The sequence below is a fragment of the Choloepus didactylus genome, chromosome 4 (assembly GCF_015220235.1).
Source record: "Choloepus didactylus isolate mChoDid1 chromosome 4, mChoDid1.pri, whole genome shotgun sequence".
NCBI classification, from domain to species: Eukaryota; Metazoa; Chordata; class Mammalia; order Pilosa; family Megalonychidae; genus Choloepus; species Choloepus didactylus.
The window spans coordinates 5,932,866-5,957,608 of NC_051310.1; the positions used below are offsets into that span (position 1 = coordinate 5,932,866).

The window sequence follows — 24,743 nt, forward strand, 5'->3', positions numbered from 1 at the left end:
GTCCTCTAGCCCTCCATCCGATGTGCGTGATTGAGAATAATCCTAAGTACCTAATAAGCCTCAACTTCTTGTGGATTTTCAAACTGTTTACCCATTTAAGAGAGGGTTGCAGAGATTTCTCTTTCTGTGCCCCTAAAAGCCATGGAACAAACACCTATTCATTCTATTTAGAAATAATTAGCCAATGTAATATGTAATAAATGATGCAAGAAAGGTATTTGCGTAACTCTTCCCTTAGTGAGTTCTTTAGAGATTTATGTGAGTGGATTGAGAAATAGATCATCTTTCTATGCTTAAAATATGATGTCCCCCATTCTTTGAAGGCTTGACAAAATGTTAAAGTTATCACACATAAAAAGTGGCTGGAAAACAGACGCTGATGCAAAGTTTATTTGAATTTGGCTGGTTCCCACCAACTCAAGGTCATTTTCTGGTCAGCAGAATTGGTGAATTCTAAAATCCTGGCATCTGTAAATATGGTTGTGACGAAGTCCTAGGGTGAGCTTTAAGGCAGGCATTTCGGCATCGGTAGACGCACGCAGAGTGGGGAAACCGTGAAGATGAGGGGACAAGGCCACCCGATTCGGTCCTGGCCCGGGGCTGGCTCTGCACAGCGCCGCTCTGAGAGTGTGGAGGCTGGACCCAAAATGCCCATCTGCCTGAAAGTTGGGCTATTGCTCACCAACTATGAAAAATAGTATCCTATGGAGGTTGGGTGTTACACAGTTAAATTATAGCAAACGAGCCCAGTGAGCACTGTTACAAATTGTTACAAACTGTCCTTCAAGGTGAGGTGTAGAGAAATGTGGGGCTGAAGCAAAGCTGTGAGACTGCTCCTGGTTTCCAGCTTGTGCTTCCTTCCTTGGTGCCCTTGCTGGGTGGGAGCTTTAAAGGAGAGTATTTAATTCACCGGCTCTGCCCTTCGTGGGAGTGGGGACAGGAGAAGCACGTTGGAACTCGCAGCAGCTTGCCCCTTTGCAGAGCATGCAATTGGCTCCCTTGGGATTTAAGGCCCTCTCTCATCCCTGCCCATGTGTAGAAAAGGGAGGTCAAGCTTCTTCCCAAGTAAAACATCCCTCCAGAGAGGGTTCAGCCACCCTGAGAGAACTGGCCTTCTTGACTGGTTTTTGTGATGTCTTGGGACATCTTCATTTAAGTTAAAGAGCCTTGCAAAATTAATTTTAATTTGCTTTTTTTTTTTTTTTTTTGATTTTGCATTTTTGAAGGATGCATGTCCTAAAATCCAGTGAATGGTGTTTGGGTGGTTATAGGAATTAGAGAGGATGAGACTGAGGCTCTTCCCTTCTTACGCTGGTTGCACTTTCACTTGGGCAGCCTGAGACAGGGGAATGAGCAGGGACTTTGCATCAGACCTTGGTTGGAACCGTGGTTCTAACCGTTACTTGTGCTGTGGGCATGTTGGGTTACTTCTCTGTGCCTTGGTTTTCTAATCTGTCCCCTGTACAGTAGCAGCCATAAACATCCAGGCAGGTTCTTGATGTAAATGAAGGAGGCTGGCATGTGAAGGACACGGAAGGTCTTAGGCACACAGTAGGCATTTCACAAACGGTGAGCTTCGTCATTATCACCAGCAAGTATCAATCACCCTAAATTCCTCTGGCTATTTAGTCGAAAATATCCTATGCAGACTCTGCAAGTGCTGCCTGCCTGGTACAGCCGAACAATTGGATAAGAATGTGGCCAGTGGAACAAAGAAGAAACAGACCCAGGAAATAAATTTCCACAAACATGTGCTCTGAACAATAAAGTAGAAGTCTTCCAAGTTCTCCTGGTTCCCTCCAACATTTTAACAAGGATGCTGGTTCCACGGGGAGCACATGCCCCTTTCGAGAAGCAGCAGCCACTTGCAGAAAGTTAAGAGGATTTAAACATAAGCAGGTCTAAAAGGAAATCAGAATTTCCTTTTAGAGGCTTAGGAAAACAATTAGAAATAAATGAGGCCAGAGAACAAAGTTAATAACAAGAGGATGGAGAAATGTTTCCACTTCATGAATACAATTGCGAGCAGAAGAAAGAAACCAAGAGTCACGGTGACCTTGCCGTGGACTCCCTGGAACCTTCAGAGCCCCCATCCTGGACTCCCGGGGCTTTTAAACGTCATTGCCATGTGGAAATGTTTGTTCTGCCACCGAGCAGAAGGTACCACCTCTGGGGGCTGGAAGGTGCTAAGGCTACTTGGCGACAGAGCCAGGCCAGGGGGCTCTGCCGATACCTTCGCTAGCAAGAGTCAGCTCTCAAATTTGTTGCTCTTTAGGCAGAGAGCATGATATTTGTTCTCAGTAGCAGGGATATCATCCATGTGTTTATTGTGATAACATGTATGTGCCATAAAATTAGCCATTTCAACAATTCAGTGGCATTAATTATCTTTATAATGTTATGCTACTGCCACCATGATCCATCGCATAATTTTTTTCATCTCCCCGAACAGAAACTCTACCCATTGAGTACTAACCCCACCATCCCCTTCTCTCTAGCCCCTGGTATCCTCTAAGCTACTTTTCCTCTTTATCAATGTGCTTATTTGAGATGCTTCAGATAAGTGGAATCATACAATATTTGTCCTTAGGGGTGTCATTTTGACTCCCCATGGTAGCAATAGGGTGAAAATTGGGGTAGATGCCATTGCAGACCACAATGGTTCTGTCTGCTGGTGACCACCAACTGTGGGAGAGAGAAGGTTTGGGGTGCAAGCAGGTGGTGCTCTCTCGGGGTTCCCTGGCAGACCTGGTGATTATCCTCGGTTGGATTTAGAGCCTCCGCGTGCCGTCACCCTTGACTAAGCACCTCAACTACAGAGCGGACGTGTGCACACCTCACCGTGGGATAACTTTTGGTTGGAGTCATCACATGTGACATCGAGGACGGAGGCTGGGTTCCCAGTGCACGTCCTGGCCCTGCGTAGATGGTCATGTGCACTGACTGACCGATGGAATCTGGCCTCTCCTTCTGGGGATAGCAGAGCCTGCCTCAGGAGCTCCCCTGGGGTCTGAGAAGCGAAGGCAAGCTGGTTGCCCACCATAGTCTTGTCTTTCTGCATCAGGGTTTGTGGCTGTGGGTTTTCACGGGTGGGCAGAGCCCCTGGTGCTCTGGCAGCTCCGTCTCGCTGAGCGAAGGGTGGCCAGTTCAGCATCTGCGTCTCCTGCACATCGTTCATCCTCCAGAGCTTGGCTCAGCTGCTCACCTGGCCCACCTGACCCCCGAGCCCCTGGCTGTTTACCTGTGGAGTGCCCCTGGGTCAACAAAGTGGGCAGAGGTTGCTGCACCAGCCCTGCCCCTCTCCCACCCTCTGCTGACCCAGAGTTACACCAGGATCGTCCTCTCACCCTGAGGATGACAAAGCATTTTGCAAATAAGTATTGCCAAGTCCATTAAACCAGACAGAGAAACGAAGACACAGGCAAGCGAGTTGGCCACGGTCAGAGAACAGTTGAGCAAGTAGGCCAGTAGGAAAATTAACGCCGATGGCTCTCTGTTCTGAACTTTTTGCTCCACTCTGTGCTCTGGAGGAGGGGAAGAGCCGAGCAGTGTGGTTCCCCAATCCCAGCAGCTTTGGAGGCCTGCCGGGCCGTGACCCCCAACAAATGGGTATATTCATTACACTAAAGACGGGAAGGAACCACAGAACGGGATACATATCTGAGGAAATATGCACACAACCGGGTTTATTTTTCTTATCTGATTTTTTTTCCTGGTGCAATATGAGCCCATTGAATGCTTGGCAGGCGTCCTTCCATAGTTGAGTTGTTTGTCATTTCTGGGGCTGCTGAGGCTGTTATGATTTCCCTTTTGGGAGGAATTTACAGGCACATGTTGATCCAGCTGAAGGGGAACGGGGAGCAACAGGGATTTTATGAACAGGGACCATCGCTTGGCGGAGAGCACAGATTCTCTCTGTCTCTCGATGATGCCACTGGCTGGAGCAGCTCGCCATTCTGTCGCGCTGCCCGTTTTCATGTGCCGCAACTCCTGTCTTGAAATGCCTGTCCTCTCCCAGCCTGGCCTTGAGATGAGTCTGTCTTTCCTGTAATGAATTATCTGTGAGCCGTCATCAGAATGCCATGCTCTGCTGTTGGAATATCAGGAAAGTTGGCTCTCAGTACCTACTGTTGCCAGGCTGGCATCATGGCCATCAGGGAGCAGCAGAGGGGAGGACTGAGGGGTCAGCTGGCAAAAGGAGCAGGTGGAGTCAGACGGGATGGACTCGGAGGCCAGGGGGGCTAGCGAGCTCGTCCCTGGCAAATGCCCCCAGCCCCGCCCCTGCCACTGTATTCTGCTAGCATCCGGCCTTCCCGACGTCCCCTCCTCCTCCCCACCAAAGACCTGGTCTGTGTCTTGTTACCAGCGAGCCATTTGTTGACCCCTTTGCCCTGTTTTCTGGGCAACTCTACAGGGCTAGGCCAGGCCTGGTAGGGGCTGAGGTTATGGAAATGAATTGATGATGGGCTCTGCTTTCCAGGAGTCCAAGCCCAGCAGGAGGGGCCCTGGATGACGAATGGCAACCCCACCTGTGCAGGTGTTGCCCATGTCCCCCAGGCCCACCTGGAGGTCACCTGCAGCCTGGTGGACAGTTGTGTGCACAGTGATGGTTCTCTGGGTCTTTCCACCTGAGGACTCTTTCTGGCCACGGGAGGTAGTAGCTCAGGGGGGACCTCAGCAACAGGGGTGGGAGTCGGTGGGGCGGTTCTGAGGTACCTTCCGGATGCTCATGGGAAGGAGCTCCAGTTGCTCCAGTGGGACTTGGCCAATAACAAGCCCTTTGTTACCTTTCTTCTCTTCCCGGCCTCATGTCCCCACTCCATCACGTGCTTCCTGGGGTCACCTCTTACGTAAAGTCCTTGCAGAATTTGCTTTAGCCCGAACGGAAGCAGCAAGCCCATGAAGAAGCAGCCGTGGGCACTCAGAGAAGGCCACCCACCTTGCCTGGGGAGAGGGCAGTTGTCCAAGACTTTCCCAGAGAGGGCATGTTTGATTTGCCTCTAGAAGGATAATTTCCCCAGGGGGAGAAGGGCGTCATGCATGAAGGCAGGGACACAGGAGACGGTGTGGTGTTTTCAGGAAAGCGAGAGTAGTTCTGCAGGGAAGGGGTGAGACAGGGGCCAAGCTAGAAGGACAGGCCAAGGGGTCAGCGGAAGGCCTGGGGACCCGCCCAATGGCCTGGCTCTCCTTATGAGTGGAGAGTCACACAGATTTGTGCTTGAGGAGATCACGGGGGCAGCTCATGGGGAGGCCTGGAGAGGCCCGTAGGAGGTGGGTGAATCGTCCAGTGAGAGCAGATGAGTTTGGGGTCAGGCTGGTCACCAGAGGAGAGGAGACTGTGAGAGCCCCTTAGGAGGGCAGCCCAGTAGGCTTGATGACCCGTGTGGGGATGGGGGGTGGGAGAAAGCCGACAGCCCTCTTGGAGGAAGTTGGGAGCACAGGCCCCAGAGCCCACCACCTGGGGCCAAGTCCCAGCCTTGCTGGAGTCTAGCAAACCACTCCACATCCCAGGGCCTCAGTTTCCCTATCTGTGAGACCTTTAACAGCCCTCCCTGGAGGAGTCGCTGTGAAGAAGGAATGCTTTCCAGAATGCCAAGCGGTTAGCATGGTGCACCCAGAAAGTTCTCAGCAAATGGCAGCTCTGGCCTGATTTCCTCAGTTCTAAGCCGTGCCCTGTGGCCTGTCTCCATTTCCCTGAGACTCCCATCTCCATGCTGAAGGTTCCCTGAAGTGTCTCTTCCCACCCAGATATACGATTGCCCAGGACCATTGTCACACAGTCCCCCCATGGTTCCCCACAGCCTCTCACAGCCCCCCATGGCTCCCAACGGCCCCCCATGGCCCCCATGGCCCCTCACCGTCCCCCACAGCTCCCCTTTGTCTCCCCACAGTCCCCCCATAGCCCCCATGGGCCTCTACGGGTCTCCACAGCCTCCCTGCCCCCCCCCCCTTGGTCCCCCATGCTCCCCTACAGCCCCCCACGGTCCCTTGCAGCCACCCACAGCCCCATGGCTACCCATGGCTCCCCACAGCCCCCACGGGCCCCTATGGGCCCCCATGGCCAGCTGAATGTCTCCTTTTGTATTGGCTGATGAGGAGTGGAGGGCAGAGTCTGAACAGACAGCAGTGCTTTAAACTGAAAGGGAAACAGTAAAGAAATGAAAGTGACAGCAGTAGCTTACTGACTGACAGCCGCAGCTCCTCTTTTCCTCCTGAGAACTTCTGTACCTGGTCCCCTTGGATTGGTGATAAGTTTGTCCATAGGCTGCTTTCCGTGAGATGGGAGAACTATTGCTGATATTTTACAGTGGCTTACTGGGAACTGTCCCCTAAATGTATTATTTTCAGGAAAATCTATGTTGTAAGATGGGAGCTGGCAAACTTCACTCCCCAGGCCAAATCCGGCCCACTGCCATTTTCTGTAAGTAAAGTTTTATTGGAAAGCAGCCAAGCCCATTCATTCACAGATCATCTGTATCTGCTTTTGTGCTACAACTGGGTGGACTAGTTGCAACAGAGACCAGATGATCTGCCAAGTCAAAAATATTTACTATCTGACCCTCTCTGAAAAGTTTGCCAATTCTCTGTTGTAAGAGGTGCTAAAATGCTTAATTCTTTACTGGTTAAGGCGCATGACTAATATTGTTTTTTAACCCCAACAGGCTAAAAGAAGGAAAACTTATTCACTGAGGCATGCTGCGGAGCAGTCATGAAATGGTCTCAGAGGGGAATTACTGGTATTTTAATGAGTCTCAATCCGTATATCAAAAAACCCAGGAGAGTATCTGGAAAGAAGGCAGTAAAATATTCCATCAACTGTTCCCTGCCCTAACAGCTGGGATATATGGCAAGCAATCTCATCAAAAGACATTTGGCTATTTTATCTGCAACCCTAAAAGTTTGTATGTATAATTTTTTTGAGAGGGGATCTTTTCGTTTAGGAAATCTTCCTAAATTCACACCTAGAAGGTAAAATTGGTGATACAGGCTTTGCGTCGTTTCTGGTTTAACTTTATCCTAAATGACCCAGTGAATCTGGAACGTCATGAGGAATGAGAGGAAATGTCTGAACAAAGTGTCCTCGCAGGCTGAGCTCCTGCTGGACATTGTAGATCAGAGAGGTTCAAATACAGTGTCAGCTCCCTGCGTGCTATTAAAAATTCAGACGAGGATTCTCAGTCGAGGAACTATTGACATTTGGGGCTCAATGATTCTTTATGGGGGGATGTCCTGTGCATGGTGGGATGTTTAGCATCACCCTGGACTCCACCCTTTAGGAGCCAGAAGCACCCCCAACCCCGCATCGTGACAACCCAACATGTCTCTGGGGAGAGAGGACAAAATCACCCCTGGCCGAGGACCCTGCATTGGTCCAGGGAGAAGCAGGTGCTTTGGCTTGTGCCCCTGGGTATCCGTGGGCCCAGGGGGATTCCAGCCCAGAGGGGCTGTGAGGTCTTCCTCAGTACCCAAAACCCCCAAGCTCCGCCAAGCGAAGAAACAGCTCCCTCCGGGTTGTTCCAACCATCTAAAGTGCAGACCAAATAACTGACATCCTCGTTAGAAGCGGGTACCTTCAAACAGTCTAGAAAGGCTTGTGTTACTGAAATGATAGTGCAGCCTCTGTCAACACACACACTTTTTAACTAGGGATACTTTTCTTCCTCAATTCAGTTTTATTGAGATATGTTCACATACCCTACAGTCATCCACAGTGTACAATCAATTAATTGTTCACGGTCCCATCACATAGTTGTGCATTCATCCCCACAATCAATTTTTGAACATTTTCGTTACTCCAAAAAAAAACAAAAAAAAGAACAAAAATATAAGTAAAGAAGAACACTGAATTAGGGATATTTTTAAAAGGAAAAGGTTGATCTCCAAAACTAAAGCTAATAAACTTCAGGGTAAAATATTTGACTAGGCAGATGACGCCTGAGAGGTTGGAAAGCCTAAACTCTTCAGAGAACTGATAATTAAACAACTTTTAGAAACTATCTCCCTCTGAGTTCCATTTTATGTAATTTTCTAACATTAAAACTAACAGCTCTTCTTGTTTAAAAAAAAGAAAAATCAGTCCCACCTCACAAATCAACAGAATCATGGTTTTGACTAATCTCTATAATCAGAAGCTAATTTGCCTCGAGAATAATAATAGTAACAGCCATTACGAAAGAGTTTGCTTGTTACTGTTTTATTTGCCTGTGGCTGTGTACGTTCCAGATACATGGTAAAGCAGAGAAGTGGCAGAAAGCTACCCTGCATTTCTGCGGAAGCCGTGGTAAAACTGCAGAGAAGGGCCTTCTGCTAAGAACAGAGCCAGATTTCACCCCCTGTGAAAATTTCTGCAGACGGGCGAAAACATTTGCTAGTTTAAATACAATATGTCAGAGAGACAGCAGAGCAAAGTGGCTTTCACGCCTTCCCCTCTGCTTCCCTGTTTTGGAGGCTGGGGAGGCCCTGAACCGATTGCACCACCCTTGCAGGCTACCACCCTTGCAGGCTTGCTCCCTCTTTCCTGCCGCAGCCCCTTCTCCCCCAGCTGTGCAGACCTTTCTGTGGCTCCCAGCTTTGGGGCTTGGCTTTTGCTTTGCTTCTCCTGGAAGACTGGGTACTCACTGGGACCCCAGCATCCACCAGACCTGGGGCCCTTGGGAATTCCTGTCCCGGCTCTCTCTGGGCTTCAGTTTGTGGACCTTGGAGTGAGAAGATTGGGCCAGATGGCCCTTCCAGCTCCGTGGGCCCCGGAAGCATCCCCAGACCCGCCGGCACCCTGCGTACCCCAAGGGTGGATGCCACACCCCAGGGCAGAGAAGAGCTGCTGGTGGGTTTTACATGTGGGGCTTCCACAGAAGGAACATCTGGGAGATCCATGTCTAAATTCATTTTTGCAAACCGCTGCTGTCATGTATGGGCTTCACTTATCTCAAAAGTCCTTCAATTCTCTCTTCCCTAATTAAATTATCATGCTATTTTTCTCAGAATAGATGGATTCCGTGTGTGATCAGGAGAGCAGAGCGGTTGGGTCTGCAGGCTCCGGATGCATCTCTGGGGTTTGGATCTTAGCTCTGTCACTCTCTGGCTGTATAGGCAAATGACTCAACATCTCTGCCTCAGTTGCCTTTTCCATGACATGGAAGTTGTAACCCTCCTTCATAGGAACATTGGACGAGGGCTTGCTCCACAGGTGGGAAGTTCTCAGAAATGTTAGCAAATGTTAACTGTCTGGCCAAAAGAATTACAAACTCATTTGTCTTCGTGTCACACAATTCTAGGTCCACCAAAGAACTGCAGTCCTACAGAAGAGTGATTTAAAATGGGCTTTGATCTAAAGTTGTTGCTTTCATACTTGAATATAAATGAGTGTTTTCCAAACACCAGCCGTAGTTCTCAGAATTTGACATGTATTGATTGCTTTCATCTCACAACAGTCCTCTGAAGTAGGTGTCACTATTAGCTCCATTTTACAAATGCAGAAACTGAGGCACAGAGAGGTGAAGTAGCTTGCTCAAAATGTCTCAATCCAAATGTAGGCCATCTGGCTCGGGGGCTGCCCTCTTACTCCCTTTTGCATCAGCTGTAGTGGGCGTGGCATGGCCCACCACACGTTACGTGTGCAAAAAGGTTGACGTCTTCATGTTTCCATAACTCCTCTCTGTCTTGAGCCACCAGTCCATCCAATGACAGAAAACTCGGGAAAACTTAGTGAAGTCAGAGAGAGAGGGGACACATGCATGTCAGTCATATACTTCAAAACATCCCAGTCCAGCCTGCCTTTCTCTTCCTTCTGATTTTAAGCCCCTTGTGGTTAAGTGCCTTCTTTCTTTTCTGCTTTCTTGGTACCCCCCATGAGCCTGGCCTGGAGAGTTCTCATCCTTTGCTGTTTTATCGCTCTGCTCTTTCTCTACTGTCTTGACAAAAGCCTTCTGCTCTTCCCTTTATTTGCTCGCCAGGCAGCTTCCACTGATGGCTCAACAGCCAAAGGAGCAGGTCATTCTTTGGAACTACAAGTGCCGGCTTCAGCTCTGGGCTTGGGAGAATGTGGGATTTCAAGGCACATCTTCCCCTGCATGACTCGGCTGGCTGCCTCTCCTAGCTGCTAGGAGACACTTCATCAGAACACCCATTTGGTGAAAAACAACATTTCACCAAAGACAGCTTGAGTTCTGAAGACAATTTTCTTTGTGATGGCTGAAAACCACATTTTCCCAAACCAAATTATAATGAAGGCAAAGCAAAGAAGCCCCACTTTTGTTGCAAACTTGACTTTAGGGTATAATTTTGAAGTTTCAGAAGAGCTGGGTGTTTGAAAAATTTCTAATTACAGGCACAGAGGAAAATTTGTAAAATAGTGGAGTCACTGCTTAGAGAATTCAAGGAATCAAATGACATCCCTAAAGCTGAAAGTTGCTCAATGCGGATGCGTAATTGGTGTAGTATATTTTCTGTAGAGGTTTTGAAGTTAATTAATGTTAAGACGGTTTATTTCAACTCTGTCCAATTAGCAGTGTGATTCCTCTACAACAAGCCATTGTATTCTGAAGGTGCAATTGAAGACGGTCATCTGGTCACCTGCGGCAGTGCATGGTGGGAAGCGGAGACGCAGATTTCTCATGGAGCTCAGAGCAAAAGCTGGGTTCTGAAGTTTTCTCCTTCACACACTTAGAGGCATTTGGGGACATAGGAAAATTAGAGTCCCAAGGATTACTCATCGGATCGTGATGCTGTCGCCTCACTGGCTGCTCTGCAATTACAAGGAGTGCTGGGGAAGCTGGCGGAAGGCTGGATTGCAAAGCAACAAGATAATTAGGCACAATTGAATTAAGTAAAGAATAAGTGTCAGCCCTGGTTGCAAACCTCCTCATTTCATTATACTCAACCCTGTAATGCTGTTTTTGTTTCATTAAATCATCTCTGAGCAGCACCAAAAAACACCAGGAAGTCAGTAAAAAAGTGAAAATAAGCAAGGAGAATGCATACTCCATTGGCTCCATCTGGAAAACATTTAATTGGATTAATTCCATTCAGATACTGCTCGAGGGGGACTGTTACCTTACAATTCACTATAGGGTGTCTGTGTGTGTGTTTTGTGCTCTCTCTCTCTTTCTCCTTCTCTCTTTTTCCCTCTCCCAAGTCTGTTTGGTGAGCGTGGAAAACATGAGCAGGGAACATTTCCTACAAGGGGTGAAAGTCCTCATCTGAGGGAGCTTGTCAGCCTTTAGGGTTCCCACAAGAAGCAGGAGGCCCCTTTGGGACAGAGCCAGGATGTCTTTCTCAGGTGTGTAAATCGAGCCCTGCCCGTGGGGCCTGCCTGAAAATGAGTAGGATGAGCCCCTGCCACCCCCCCCCCCATTTCTACCAGCCGGGTGTGGGCCTGGGCACCTGCTTCTGCCCGGAGGAAGGGGCCCCTCCTGACAGGCACCCAGGCCGGGCCATTCCTCAAGCCCTGATTCTGTGGTCCGAGGGGAACGCCACTGACTGATTCTCACACAGCACCCCAAGGGCTAACAGTGGCCGCTAGGGAAGCAGTAGGCTCCTCTTCAGTTAGCATTTATTGAGCACCTTTTGTTTAAAAGGCCTGGCTGCGCCCTGGTGAGCGTGCAGGGAGAGATTTCAGAGATGTTCAGTCAAAATGGGATTCCACGCTGTCCCCTAGAATTTGGGGAAAATGAAGCTACTTGCCTCCCTCCATGGATCCTGATGGCTTTAACCTGCGGTACTCCCTCCCTCCTCCTCTTCCTCCCTCCCTCCTCCTTATCTCCTCCCTCCCTCCTCCCTCCCTCCTCCTCTTCCTCCCTCCCTCCTCCTCTTCCTCCCTCCCTCCTCCCTCCCTCTCTTCCTTCGTATTCAATTCTGCTCACTTACCATTTATCGAGGTCTCCTTTGTACCAGGTAACCTGCTGGTTATTGGGAAATAAAAAGTCAAATAAACCAGGCCCTACCCTTAGGGCTCTGAGAGGGTGGGTGATGTAGAAACGAGTATCCATCAAAACTGGAACTTTCTTCAGAACCAAGCGCAGTAACCAACAAACAAGAGTTCTTTGAGGGTATATGTGAGCAAGGAGCTGTGGGACACGAAACCTGCCCAGACACATCTTCCCGTGAACACACCTGCGTCCTGATGCAGGATTATCTCCTGCTCCCCTCCAGGTGTTGGGGCTCCTTTGGCATTACGTATTTTTCAGTGATCTTTAATTTTTCAATACTTGTCTTCTCATGCATTGTTTGGTAGGATCATGCCCCATCTTGAGGTAGGGTTGCTAGATTTAGCAAAACATAAACAAAAACCCAGGATGTGCAGTTTAAATTTGATTTTCAGAAAAAGGTTGAATAATTTTTTAGGATAAGTAGATTGCATGCAATAATTGGGACCTATTTATATGAAAAATTAATTATTTGCTATTTTTCTGAAATTCAAATTTTGCTGAGTGTCTTATATATTATATGATGATCTTTCTTTGGGGGGACTCAGGAAACAGCAATTAAAGCCAGGCATAGATTAAGAGACACTTAAACTTTATGCCACTATCTTTTTTCTTTTTTTTAAATTCAATTTTATTGTGATTGTTTGCATACCATACAATCATCCAAAGAGCCAAAGTGTACAATCAATTGCCCACAGTACCATCACACAGCTGTGCATCCATCACCACAGTTAATTTTTTTTTCAATTTTTAGGACATTTTCATTACTCAGAAGAGAAATAAAGACAAAGAAGAAAACTCAAATCTTCCCATACCCCTAACCACCCGCCTCCATTATTGACTCATAGTATTCGTACAGTACATTTGTTACTGTTGATGAAAGAATGTTAAAATATTACTAACTGTAGTACATGGTTTGCAATAGGTATATTTTTTCCCTATATACCCCTCTATTATTAACTTCCAGTTATAGTGTCATATTTGTTCTAGTTCATGAAAGAGATTTCTAATATTTGTACAGTTAATCATGGACATTGTCCACCACAAGATTCACTGTTTTATACATTCCCATATTTTAACCTCTGACTTTCCTTCTGGTGACAGACATGACTCCAAGCTTTCCCTTTCCACCACATTCACACACCATTCAGCACTGTTAGTTATTCTCACAATAATGTGCTACCATCACTTCTGTCCATTTCCAAACACTTAAGTTCAACCTAGTTAAACATTCTGCTCATAATAAGCAACTACTCCCCATTCTTTAGCCTTGTTCTGTAACCTGGTAACTTACATTTCATGTCTATGAGTTTACATATTATAATTAGTTCACATCAGTGAGACCATACAATATTTGTCCTTATGTGTCTGACTTATTTCACTCAGTATAGTGCCCTCAAGGTTTCTTTATCAACCCGTTTTTTTAAAAGATTGTTTTGTTCACCCACCATACATTCCATCCTAAGTAAACAATTGATGGTTCTCTGTATAATCATGTATTTATGCATTCACCATCATCACCACTATCTAAATAAGGACATTTCCATTTCTTCCACAAGTAAGGAGGAAGAGTCAAAGAAGGTAGATAGACAAAAGAAAAAGAAAAAAGAAAGGGAAGGAAAAAAAAACATGACAGCTAGGAAGCAACAAAAGGAAAGATAGCATTAACCTAAAGTAGAATAAAGAGTCAGACAACATCACCAATGCCAAGAGTCCCATACCCCTCCTCTATGCCCCCCCATATGCACTTAGCTTTGGTATATTGCCTTTGTTACATTAAAGGAAGCATAATACAATCTTTCTGTTAACTATAGTCTCTAGTTTGCATTGATTGTATTTTCCCGCCAATCCCACCCTATTTTTAACACCTTGCAAGGTTGACATTCATTTGTTCTACCTCATGAAAAAACATATTTGTACATTTTATCACAATTGTTGAGCACTCTAGGTTTCACTGAGTTATACAGTCGCAGTCTTAATCTTTCCTCTTTCCTTCTGGTGTCCCACATGCTCCTAACCTTCCTCTTTCAACCATACTCACAGTCATCTTTTTTCAGTGTAGTTACATTGCTGTGCTACTATCTCCCAAAAGTATGTTCCAAACCTCTCACTCCTGTCCTTTCCTTTCTGTCTGTAGTACTCCCTTTAGTGTTTCCTGTAGAGCAGGTATCTTGTTCACAAACTCTGTCATTGTCTGTTTGTCAGAGAATATTTTAAGCTCTCTCTCATATTTGAAGGACAGTTTTGCTGGATATAGGATTCTTGGTTGGTGGTTTTTCTCTTTCAGTATCTTAAATATATCACCCCACTTCCTTCTTGCCTCCATGGTTTCTATTGAGAAATCCACACATAGTCATATCAAGCTTCCTTTTTATGTGATGGGTCACTTTTCTCTTGCTGCTTTCAGGATTCTCTCCTTATCTTTGATGTTTGATAATCTCATTATTAAGTGTCTTGGCATAGGCCTATTCAGATCTATTCAGTTTGGGGTACATTGTGCTTCTTGGATCTGTAATTTTATGCCATTCTTAAGAGATGGGAAATTTTCATTGATTATTTCCTCTATTATTGCTTCTTGCCTTTTTCCCTTCTCTTCTCCTTCTGGGACACCCGTAACACATACATTCCTGTATTTCGTGTTGTCATTCAGTTCCCAGAGATGTTGCTCATATTTTTCCATTCTTTTCTCTATCTGTTCTTTTGTGTGTAGGCTTCCAGGTATCTTGTTCTCCAGTTCTTGAGTGTTTTCTTCTGTCTCTTGAGATCTGCTATTGTATGTCTCCGTTGTGTCTTTTATCTCTTAAGTGTGCCTTTCATTTCCATAGATTCTGCCAGTTTTTTTTTTCTGAGCTTTCCATTTCTACCTTATGTATGCCCAGTATTTTCATTATATGCATCATGTCTTTTGCCATCTCTTCCCTAAACTTTTTGAATTTTTTTAGCATTAGTTGTTTCAATTCCTGTATCTCAGTTGAAGTGTATGTTTGTTCCTTTGACTGGGCCATAACTTTGTTTTTCTTAGTGTAGGTTGTAGTTTTCTGTTGTCTAGGCATCTGGTTTCCTTGGTTACCCCAGTCAGGTTTTCCCAGACCAGAATGGGCTCAGGCCTCAGAAGGAGGCAATATTATCAGGTCTTAGAAGATTGATGCACCCTGTGAGGCCTCAAGCCACTGTACTTTTCTGCCCAGCAGGTGGTACCTGTCAGCCTGTCACTCCAGACTGGTGTAAGGAGGTGTGGCCTGTGGCTGTTTTCCCCCAGGCTCTGTGGTCTGGTTCTGAATGGAAGGTGGGTAGTAGAGCTCAACACCACCTCTTTCCTCTTAGGGAAGATACACCCCCTAGGGAGATATCATTTGCATTTGAATTGTCTCTTTGTCTCTGCTATCTCCACCCTTGTCTGGGTCAGAGCACTGGGAACTAAAAATGGCTGAGGCTTTCTCCACTGAGCCAAAAAAGGGACAGAAAGCCCCACTTCAGGGCCAGTCCATGGCCACCTTCAGTTTCACCCATCAGCCAGAGATAGCACCTGGTCCTCTGGATCCCCTCCCTCTCAGAGAGGTCCTCTGGCTCTCCAAGGTCAGTTGTCACCAAAAGCCTGTGTCTGCTTGTTGGGGATTCATAGTCTGTATTAAGCAGTCAACGTTTGTTAATTATAACTTCAGTTGGAGCTGGGCTGAGCTATATTCACTTGCTCAGAGAGGTCTGCTCTCTAGCATCATGAGGCTTTGCAGTTTGGCTGCCATTGGGGAGGAGCTCTCGGTGAGGGTCTGCAGCTCTTACTTACAGATTTTATGCTGTGATCTTGGGCATTCCTCCCAATTCAGCTTGGTGTACAATGTGTGGACAGTCATTTTTGTCCCCCAGCCGTTATTCCAGATTATTTACTAGTTGTTCCTGGTTGTTTATTAGTTTTTCCAGGGGGACTAACTAGCTTCCATTCCTCTCTATGCCACCATCTTTTTCCTTCTCCCTGTAGTTTGCTTTTTAAGAGTTCTTGGGGACTAGATTTTTCTTCTCAAAATACTTTATCACCTCATTAAATTAAATTGGTAGATCACTGCATTATTTTAAAATTCCAGAGTAATAATTGCCACCATTGAGCAGATGGTCACTAAATGTCAGATATTATGCTGTAAATTGTATACATACTATTTTGTTTAGTCCTCTCACCAGTCCTTCAGTGAGGGTATCATCCCTGTTTCTTAATTGAGCTTCATTGTGTCTTTCATCTCTTCTGTTGCCCCTTTCATTTCCATGGATTCTTCCAGTTGTTTTTTAAAACTTTCTCGATTTCTACCTTACGTTCACCCAGTGTTTTCTTTATATTCTTCATCTTTTTTTTGCCATATCTTCCCTGAATTTGATTTGGGTTTTGAATTGATTTAGCATATTTCTTTGAAAATCTTTAATTGATTATTTCATTAAAGTGAAACAATCTCAACTGTATCTTAATTAAGGTGTAAGTTTGTTCCTTTGACTGGGCCATATCTTGTTTTTTCCTACTGCATTTTGTAGTTTTCTGTTTTCTAGGCATCTGGTTTCCTTCATTAATCAGATTTTCCCAGACCAGAATGGGTTCGGGTCTCAGAATGGGGTTATATTCAGTTTTAAGTTTCCCTGAGGGTATGTCTTAGAAGATTGACAGACTTTCCTGTGAGGCCTCTAGCCACTGTGCTTTTCCTAACCTGCCCAGCAGGTGGCCCCTGTCAGCCTGTTGCTCCCAACTGCTGTAAGGAGGTGTGGCCCCTTTAGTTTCTTTTTGGCTGTTTTCCCTCAGGCTCTGGGGTCTGGTTCTGAAGGGAAGGTGGGTAGGAGCGCTGGGCCCCACCTCCTTCCTCTCTGGGAAGATACACCCTCTAGGGAGTTATCTTCTGCATTTGAATTTCTCCTTTTCCTCTCTGACTCCAGTAACTCCACCTGTCTGGGTCAGAGCTCTGTGAACTGAAAATGGCTGAGGCTCTCTCCACTGAGCCACTCAGGTTGAGAGAGAGAAAAAGGAAAAGAAAGCCCCCTTTCAGAGCCAGTCCATGGCCTCCCAGCTTTGCCCGTGTGTCAGAGAGAGCACCCGGCCTTCTGGGCTCCCTTTCCCAGGGCACAGGTGTTTTCTGCCTCTTTAAGGTCGTTCTCTCTAAAAGCCTCTACATTTTTTACTTCTTTTTTTTAATTAAAGATTTTTTCCCCATCAGCCCCACCTGCTCTCCACTGGGAGAGACCTCAGGGTTCTTTGCTGTTTGTTAGGGGTTTGTTTATGTTTGTAGCTTGTACTCAGCAGTCCACATTTGTTGATTAAAACCCCAGTCGGAGCTGAGCTGAGCTATATTCATTTGCTCCAGGAATGCTGCTTTCTCCCACAGCAAGGTCTTGCAGCTGAGCCTGTTGTGGGGGGAGGGGGCTCCTGGTACATTCCACAGTTTTTACTTCCAGCTTTTATGCTGCGATCTCAGCCATTCCACCCAATCCAGGTTGGTGTATGATGTGTGGACAGTCATGGTTGTCCCCCAGTAGTTGTTCCACATTATTTACTAGTTGTTCCTTAGTTGCTCCAGGGGACTAACTAAATTCCACACCTCTCTATTCTGCCATATTGCCCCGCCTCCTATGCCACTATTTTTTAACTTTTAAGAGAGAGGCTGAAATACATCATATGTAAACTTTTTATTACCAACCATTGTGCAACTGCATGGTTTGCATGGCATAGTGGAAGGGATGAAGGCTGTGCAGTCAACTAGACGTGGGTCCCATCCCTGGCTCTAAAGTTCCTGCTGTCCCATGTGGTGGTCCTCAGTGCTATCACCAAATATTTCTGGCTCTTCCTCTTGGCACACAGCAGGATCGCCTTTCTCTGTCCACTATTAGTGGGTAGCTGTTAGGCTTGCTGTGCCAGTGGAATGTGAGTGAGGTGGCATCAGTCATGTCCAGGTGGCACCACTGGCTATGCTTTCCTGGGGTGGCTGTGGCCCCTGCTCCACAGCCAGTGCCTCCTCAGTGGGTCCTTTGGAGAGAGGATGACATGGACTCAGAGCATAGCTCCCAGCCCACCCGTGATGGCATGTGGAGTGGGTGGAAATGCATATATGCTGTTTGAAGTCTCTGCAATTGGGGATTGTTTTTACACAGCATAACCTAGCTTATCCTGGCTGATACACTGTGTCCCCTTGGGCACGCTTCTTAACTTCAGGGATGCTCAGTTGTAACTGGTGTCCTGCTGGCAACAGTGCCAAGCAGAACCCCATTCCGGGTTAGGGTCTCTCACCACGGAAACAATTCAGAGATGAAAGAGGCCAGTAAGAATAAGTAGTAGGGTTTATGGAAGGAAAGAGAAAGATTACACGATAAAGAGATAACATGCAGGAGGAGAAGCTGCACTAAGTGCCTGAGGAAAATGATTTTCTTATCTTGACTTTTGACCACCAGGTGTCTTCTTTGTTCCAGGAGGAGGTAGCTATCAGGGGTTATCTGGTCATCAGAACTTGTGACCTGCCCTTGCATATCTAAAATTTGTCTTTGGGCAGATGTTTAACAACCTATATGACCCCATGCTTTTTGTCATTAACTAAGAGTTTGCTTTGGGCTCATGATTTTAGAAGCTTTTATGGCTTGGGGAGGCTTTGGAGCTTTAAGGGGGGAATTTTGTCCCATGAGAAGTTTGCAAGGCTGCATTAACTCTTTTGAAGCCGAATAGAAGACCAGGGACCACTGCCCTGGTGCCCTGCTCCATCCTGCCTCATGATGACCACATCTTTTAAATATATTTATGACTTTTTATTTTGAAATAGTTTAAAACTCACAAGCAGTGGCAAAAACAGCACAGAGACGTCAGTGCAGGCTCACCTTAACTGAGCAGAATTCATGGTCTGCAGAAAACCCTGGTTTGGTTCCCTTAAGGCTTGCTTCTTCCTGGTAATTGATGTATATTCTCAAAGTCAAATGGTCGAAAGATGATTCTCAAAAAGTGTTCAGAGACTTGTGGGGAGATGGCATTGTAGGGAGCTCCAGGACTCAGTCTCTGCCAGAACAGCTATGAAACAGGCAGGAACTGTCTGAAACAACTGTTTTGAAACTCTGGAGTTTAGTAGAGCACTGTGCAGTGTCCAGGGGAGGGTGGGGGGAAGAGGCTGGTAACTCACAGTAAATACCAGTAAATTGCTCTCTCTGCATGGTGGTTACTGGCACTCACCCCCACACTTGCAACAGGCAGCAGTGGGGTCCGGCATGGCTTGCTGGTGTCAGAGAGGGACATAAAAATCCACTTCTCCAAGATCGGGGGTAGGGTAGGGTGTGGACCGATCACTGATCACTGCTTTTGATTAACCACTTCGGATTGCTGGGGTCCCAGCTCTGAGGGTGGCCTTGTTCCAACCGACCCCGGACAAAGGTGACGGAGGAAATTTGGAGACACTTCCTTGGAGCTGCAGAGGGCAGTTTAAGTGCTGCATTTCCTGGGCAGGGGCCGAGCCAAGAAAGCACAGCTTTAGGGAGCCATTGACGAAGCTTCTGGCGCCCTTCCTGCCTCCTCCCTCATCCCTTCTCCAGCACAATTTGGAGCTGGCTGGAGCTCCCTTTGTGGTCCCTGGCCTCGTTCATGCTGGGAAAGACTGACTTGGAAAACTCTTCTCCAGCTGGAGGCTCCCAGAATTTGCCCTCCAGGCAAAAGCAGCTTGAGACAATGAAGGCTTGTAAGAAGCAATTGAGGTGGGCGGCCTGAGACAAAGGCTCACCTGCTGTAAATCCTGCAGGGGAAGAACTCGATGGGGAGAAGGTCTGTTTCCTGGAGAGTAGAGCAATGCTCAAACCCTTGTAAACAGGGAACGCCTAAGGTCACCAGTAAGCACAAGCACAAGCCCAGACACGGCCCGGAGAAGACACTGGGCCTTCACCTTGGACTGACCTTCCTGACAGGAGGACTGGACTATGGTGGCAAACACCAGGCAATGCAGGGCCAATTGTCCAAGATGGCGGAAGGTATTTGCTTTAGATTTGCTTGACTTTGTTAGCTCCTGACACTCAAGAAAATCTCTGTTTTATCACCAGCTGACTACAAACTCAAGAAACAGACATCTCAGGGAATAAATCCCAGAGTTAACATTTTAAAATATTAAAATGTACAGTGTGCAACAAAAGATTACAAGGCAAAGAAAGGAGCAGAAAATAATGACCAAAGAAAGAGGAAAAAATAATCCAGAAAACATCAGTGAAGAAGACAGACTGTGGACATACCAGACAAAGACTTAAAAAAAAGAAAAGCAAGAGAAAGATCTTTAATATGCTCAAGGAGATGAAGGACAATTAAGAGAAAGTACGAAAGGATATCAGGAAAACAAGTAATGAACAATGAGAATCTCAATAGAGAGATAGAAATTTTAAAAAGAAATCACAAAGAACTACTGGTGTTCAGAATAACAGAAATAAAGAATTCTCAGGAAGGAATTGCCGTGTCACATACTGATCAAACTGCCAAATGCAAAGGACAAGGAGAGAGTTCTAAAAGCAACGGATTATGTACAAGGGAGTCCCAATTAGATTATGTTCTGATTTCTCATCAGAAACCATGAAGGCAAGAAGGCAGTGAGTTGAAATACTTAAAATGCTGAAAGAAAACAGTTGCCAACCAAGAATTTTATATCTGGTGAGACTTTCTTTCAAAAATGGAGAGATTAAGACATTCCCAGATAAACAAGAGCGGAGGGAGTTCATCACCACTAGACCTGCCCTACAAGCAATGCTAAAGGGAGTTCATCAGACTGAAAGGGAAGGATGTGAGACAGTGGATCAAAGTGGCATAAATGAAAAAAAAATCTCTGGCAAAGATAAACATTTGAGTAATTATGAATGTCAGTACTAGTGTATATTTTGTATGTAAGTCCACTTCTTATTCCCTACAGGTGCTAAAATGCAAATGCATAATAATAATGGTAAATCTATGGTTTTGAATGTCCAACATACACAGATATAATTTATAACAAGTACAAAATATTATGGGGGGGCAGACGGGTATAGGAACGGTGAATGGTATAAACTTTTGAAGTCAAGATGGTAGCAAATCAAATATGATTGTGTATATTTAGGATGTTAAATTTTAATCCCATGGTAACCACAAAGAAAATATATGAAAAATATATCCAGATAGAAATTAGAGGGACTTAATATGATACAATACAAAAAATCAAATAAATATGAAAGTAGGGACAAATATGAATTGAGGGACAAAAAAGGTATAAGACTTACAAAGGCCAAATAGCAAAATGCCAGAAGAAAGTCCTGCATTTAGTAGTGACTTTAAATGTAAATAGATTAAACTCTCCAGTCTAAAGGCAGAGATTAGCAGAATGGATTAAAAAAGAAAAGCATGATCCAACTATATGCTGTTTTATTATAAAAGAGTTGCCTTAAATTTAAAGACTTAAGTAGGTTGAAAGTGAAAGGATGGAAAAAAAATATGTATCATTCAAGTAGTAACCAAAAGAGAGCTAGGGGATCTATATAAATATCAGATAAAATACACTTTAAATAAAAACTGTTTCTAGGGACAAATATGGTCATTATATACGGATAAAGGGGTCAGTTCAACAAGATGTAACATTTATATACATATATGCACCTACGTGCAGAACCCCCAAAATATATGAAGAAAAAACTGACAGATTTGAAGGGAGAATTAGATGGCTCTACGTAATAATAGGAGACTTTAATACACAATGTATCTTCTATGACCACAATGGAATGAAGCCAGAAATCAGTAACAGAGGGACAAATGGAAAATTCACAAATATGTGAGATTAAACCACATGGTCTTTTTTTTTTTTTTTTAAACAACAGGTATCATTCTCATTTTATAAATGAAAGTAAGGTTCAAGTTTGCTAATTAGCTAAGGCCTCCACATTTCTTCTTAGAACCTGGTTAAGGTGGGTTCCTGATGCTGACTGTGCTCAGAGTTTACACTCAGATCAAAGAGTCTACACTCAGTTCAGAGTCTACACTCAGACCACAAGGGAAAAGCATTTGTTAGCATTTAATGAACCTTCCTCCTCATGGCTTCAAGCCACGAGGACACAGGCTCCCCCCACACCCTTGATCTTCTCCTCAGCTCTTCTGCTGAAGAATTTGGCCTTCACGATGACAGGCTGCTTTGGGAGCTGTCCCTTCCCCAGAACTTTGTAGTAGCCGGATCGCACCACATCAATGATGGGAGCAACTCCAGTCTTGTTCTTAGCAACATTTACCTGTGTCTGCTCACTGACTAAGGTCCACAGTTTATCCAGGTTGACAGTTGGACAGAAGCTGTGGTTCCTCTTCAAGTGATAATGTCTCATACCAACCTTCCCAAAGTAACCTGGGTGATATTTGTTGAGGTTGATCCTGTGGTGATGCATGCTGCCAGCATTACCCTGGCCTCCTGGATGCTTCCGGTGTTTGCTGATATGGCCATGGCCATCGCTCACGTGGCCCCGGAGTTTCCAGGTCTTTCTCAATCTGGAAGGCATGTCGGCGGCTGAGACGAAAGAGCTAAACCACATGCTTTTAAACAGCCAATGAGTTAAAAAGGAAATCAGAAGGAAATCAAGACATATCTTGATGTAAATGAAAATGAAAATACAGCATACCAAAACAAGGGATTCAGAAAAGGCAGTGCTGAGTGGCAAAGGTATAGCTCTAAATGCTTACATTAAAAAAGAAGATGTCAAATGAGAGACCTAACCTCACACCAGGAGGAACTATAAAAAGAAGAATAAACTAAACCCAAAGTGAGCAGAAGGAAGGAAACCAGGATTAGAGCAGAGATAAGTGAAAAAGAGAATAAAAAGCAAAAACAAAAATAGGATCAAAAACCAAAAACTGGTTCTGTGAAAAGATCAATAATACAAAAAAATCTTTAGCTAGATTGATGAAGAAAAAGAGAGGACACAAATATCTAAAATCAGAAATGGAAAGGAAGGTATTACTTCCAACCCAACAGAAATAAAAAAGGACAATAAGAGGATACCATGAAAAACTGTACACCAACAAATTAGATAACCTAGATGAAATGGACAAATTCCTAGAAACACAAGCTACCTACTTTGACTCAAGAATAAATATGAAATCTCAAGAGGCCAACTACTAAAGAAATTGGATCAGTAATAGAAAACCTCCCAACAAATAAAAACCCGGGACCAGATGGCTTCAGAGGGGAATTTTACCAAACATTCCAGGAAGAATTGACACCATTCCTGCTCAAACGCTTCCAAAAAATTGAACAGGAGGGAACACTCCGTAATTCATTCTATGAGGCCAACATTACCCTCATGCCAAAGCCAGACAAAGATAGCAAAACAAAATTACAGACTAATATCTGTTCTGAATATAGATGCAAAAAACCCCAACAAAATACCAGCAAACTGAATCCAACAGCACACCATGATTAAGTGAGATTTATCTCAGGTCTGCAATGGTAGTTTAATGTAAGAAAATCACTTAAATAATATACCACATTAACAGAAGGAAGGAAAAAAAACAATAATTTCCATTGACACAGAAAAAAGGATTTGACAAAATCCAACACCCCTTCTTGATAAAAACACTTAGAAAATTAAGAATAGAAGGAAACTGCCTCAACATGATAAACGACATATATGAAAAACCCACAACTGACATCACATTTCATGGTGAGAGTCTGAAAGTTTCTCTAAGTTAGGAACAAGACAAGGATGCCCACTGCCACCACTGTTATTCAACATGGTATTGGAAGTTCTAGCCAGAGCAATCTGGCAACAAAAAGATATAAAAGTCATCCAAATTGGAAAGGAAGAATTAAAACTCCCTACTTGCAGATAGCATGATCCTATATATAGGAAATCTGAAAAGTACACAATGAAACTCCTAGAGCTAATAAATGAATTCAGTAAAGTGGCAGGGTTCAAGATCAACACTGAAAAATCAGCAGTATTTCTATATACAAGCAATGAACAATTGGAAGAAGGAATCAGGAAAAAAATTCCATTCACAATACCAACTAAAAGAATCAAATATCCAGGAATTAATTTAAGCAAAGATGTAAAAGACTTGTACACAGAAAACTATGAAACATTGCTAAAAGAAATCGAAGAAGACCTAGATAAATGGAAGGACATTCTGTGGTATTCACAGACTGGAAGATTAAATGCCATTAAGATGTCAGTCCTACCCAAAGCGATTTATAGATTCAATGCAATCCGCAATCAAAATTCCAACAACCTTCTTTGTAGAAATGGAAAAACTGATCATCAAATTTATATGAAGGTATAACGGGCCCCAAATAGCTAAAGGCACCTTGAAAAAGAATAATGATGTTGGAGGACTCACACTTCCTGATCTTAAAAGGTATTACAAAGCCGCAGTAATCAAAACAGCATGGTGATGGACATATAGACCAATGGCATAGAATTGAGGGTTCAGAAATCAGCCCTCACATTTCTGTGAAGACTCAATGGGGAAAGAATAGTCTCTTCCACAACTGGTGCTTGGAAAACTGGATATCCACATGCAAAAGAATGAAGGTGGACCCCTACCTCACACCACATACAAAAACCAACTCAAAATGGATCAAAGACCTAAATATAAGAGCCAGAGCTATCAAACTCCTAGAAGAAAATGTAGGGACGTATCTTTAGGACTTTGTGTTAGGCAGTGGTTTCTTACACTTTACATCCGAAGCAGAAGCAACAAAAGAAAAATAGATAAATGGGACTTCATCAAAATTAAAAACTTTTGTATCCCAAAGGACTTTATCATGATTGTAAAATGACAACCTACACAATGGGAGAAAATATTTGAGAACAAATATCTGATAAGGGTTTAATATC

The 24,743-nt window shown here is 44.7% G+C and overlaps 2 protein-coding genes across 5 annotated transcripts in view; one reads left to right on the forward strand and one right to left on the reverse strand.

Annotated features, from left to right (window-relative positions):
* LOC119531065 (histidine-rich glycoprotein-like) overlaps positions 1-24,743 on the forward strand; it is a 265,512-nt gene that overhangs the window by 57,784 nt on the left and 182,985 nt on the right. The window lies entirely within an intron of this gene.
* Positions 21,889-22,406, reverse strand: LOC119531066 (60S ribosomal protein L27a-like). Its single transcript, XM_037831860.1, has one exon. The coding sequence runs from the start codon at positions 22,404-22,406 to the stop codon at positions 21,960-21,962; it is 447 nt and encodes a 148-aa protein (XP_037687788.1). The 3' UTR covers positions 21,889-21,959.

What these genes read in the sequence shown, in the direction of transcription:
- LOC119531066 (XM_037831860.1), bottom strand. Translation starts at nt 22,406, where the DNA reads ATGCCTTCCAGATTGAGAAAGACCTGGAAACTCCGGGGCCACGTGAGC.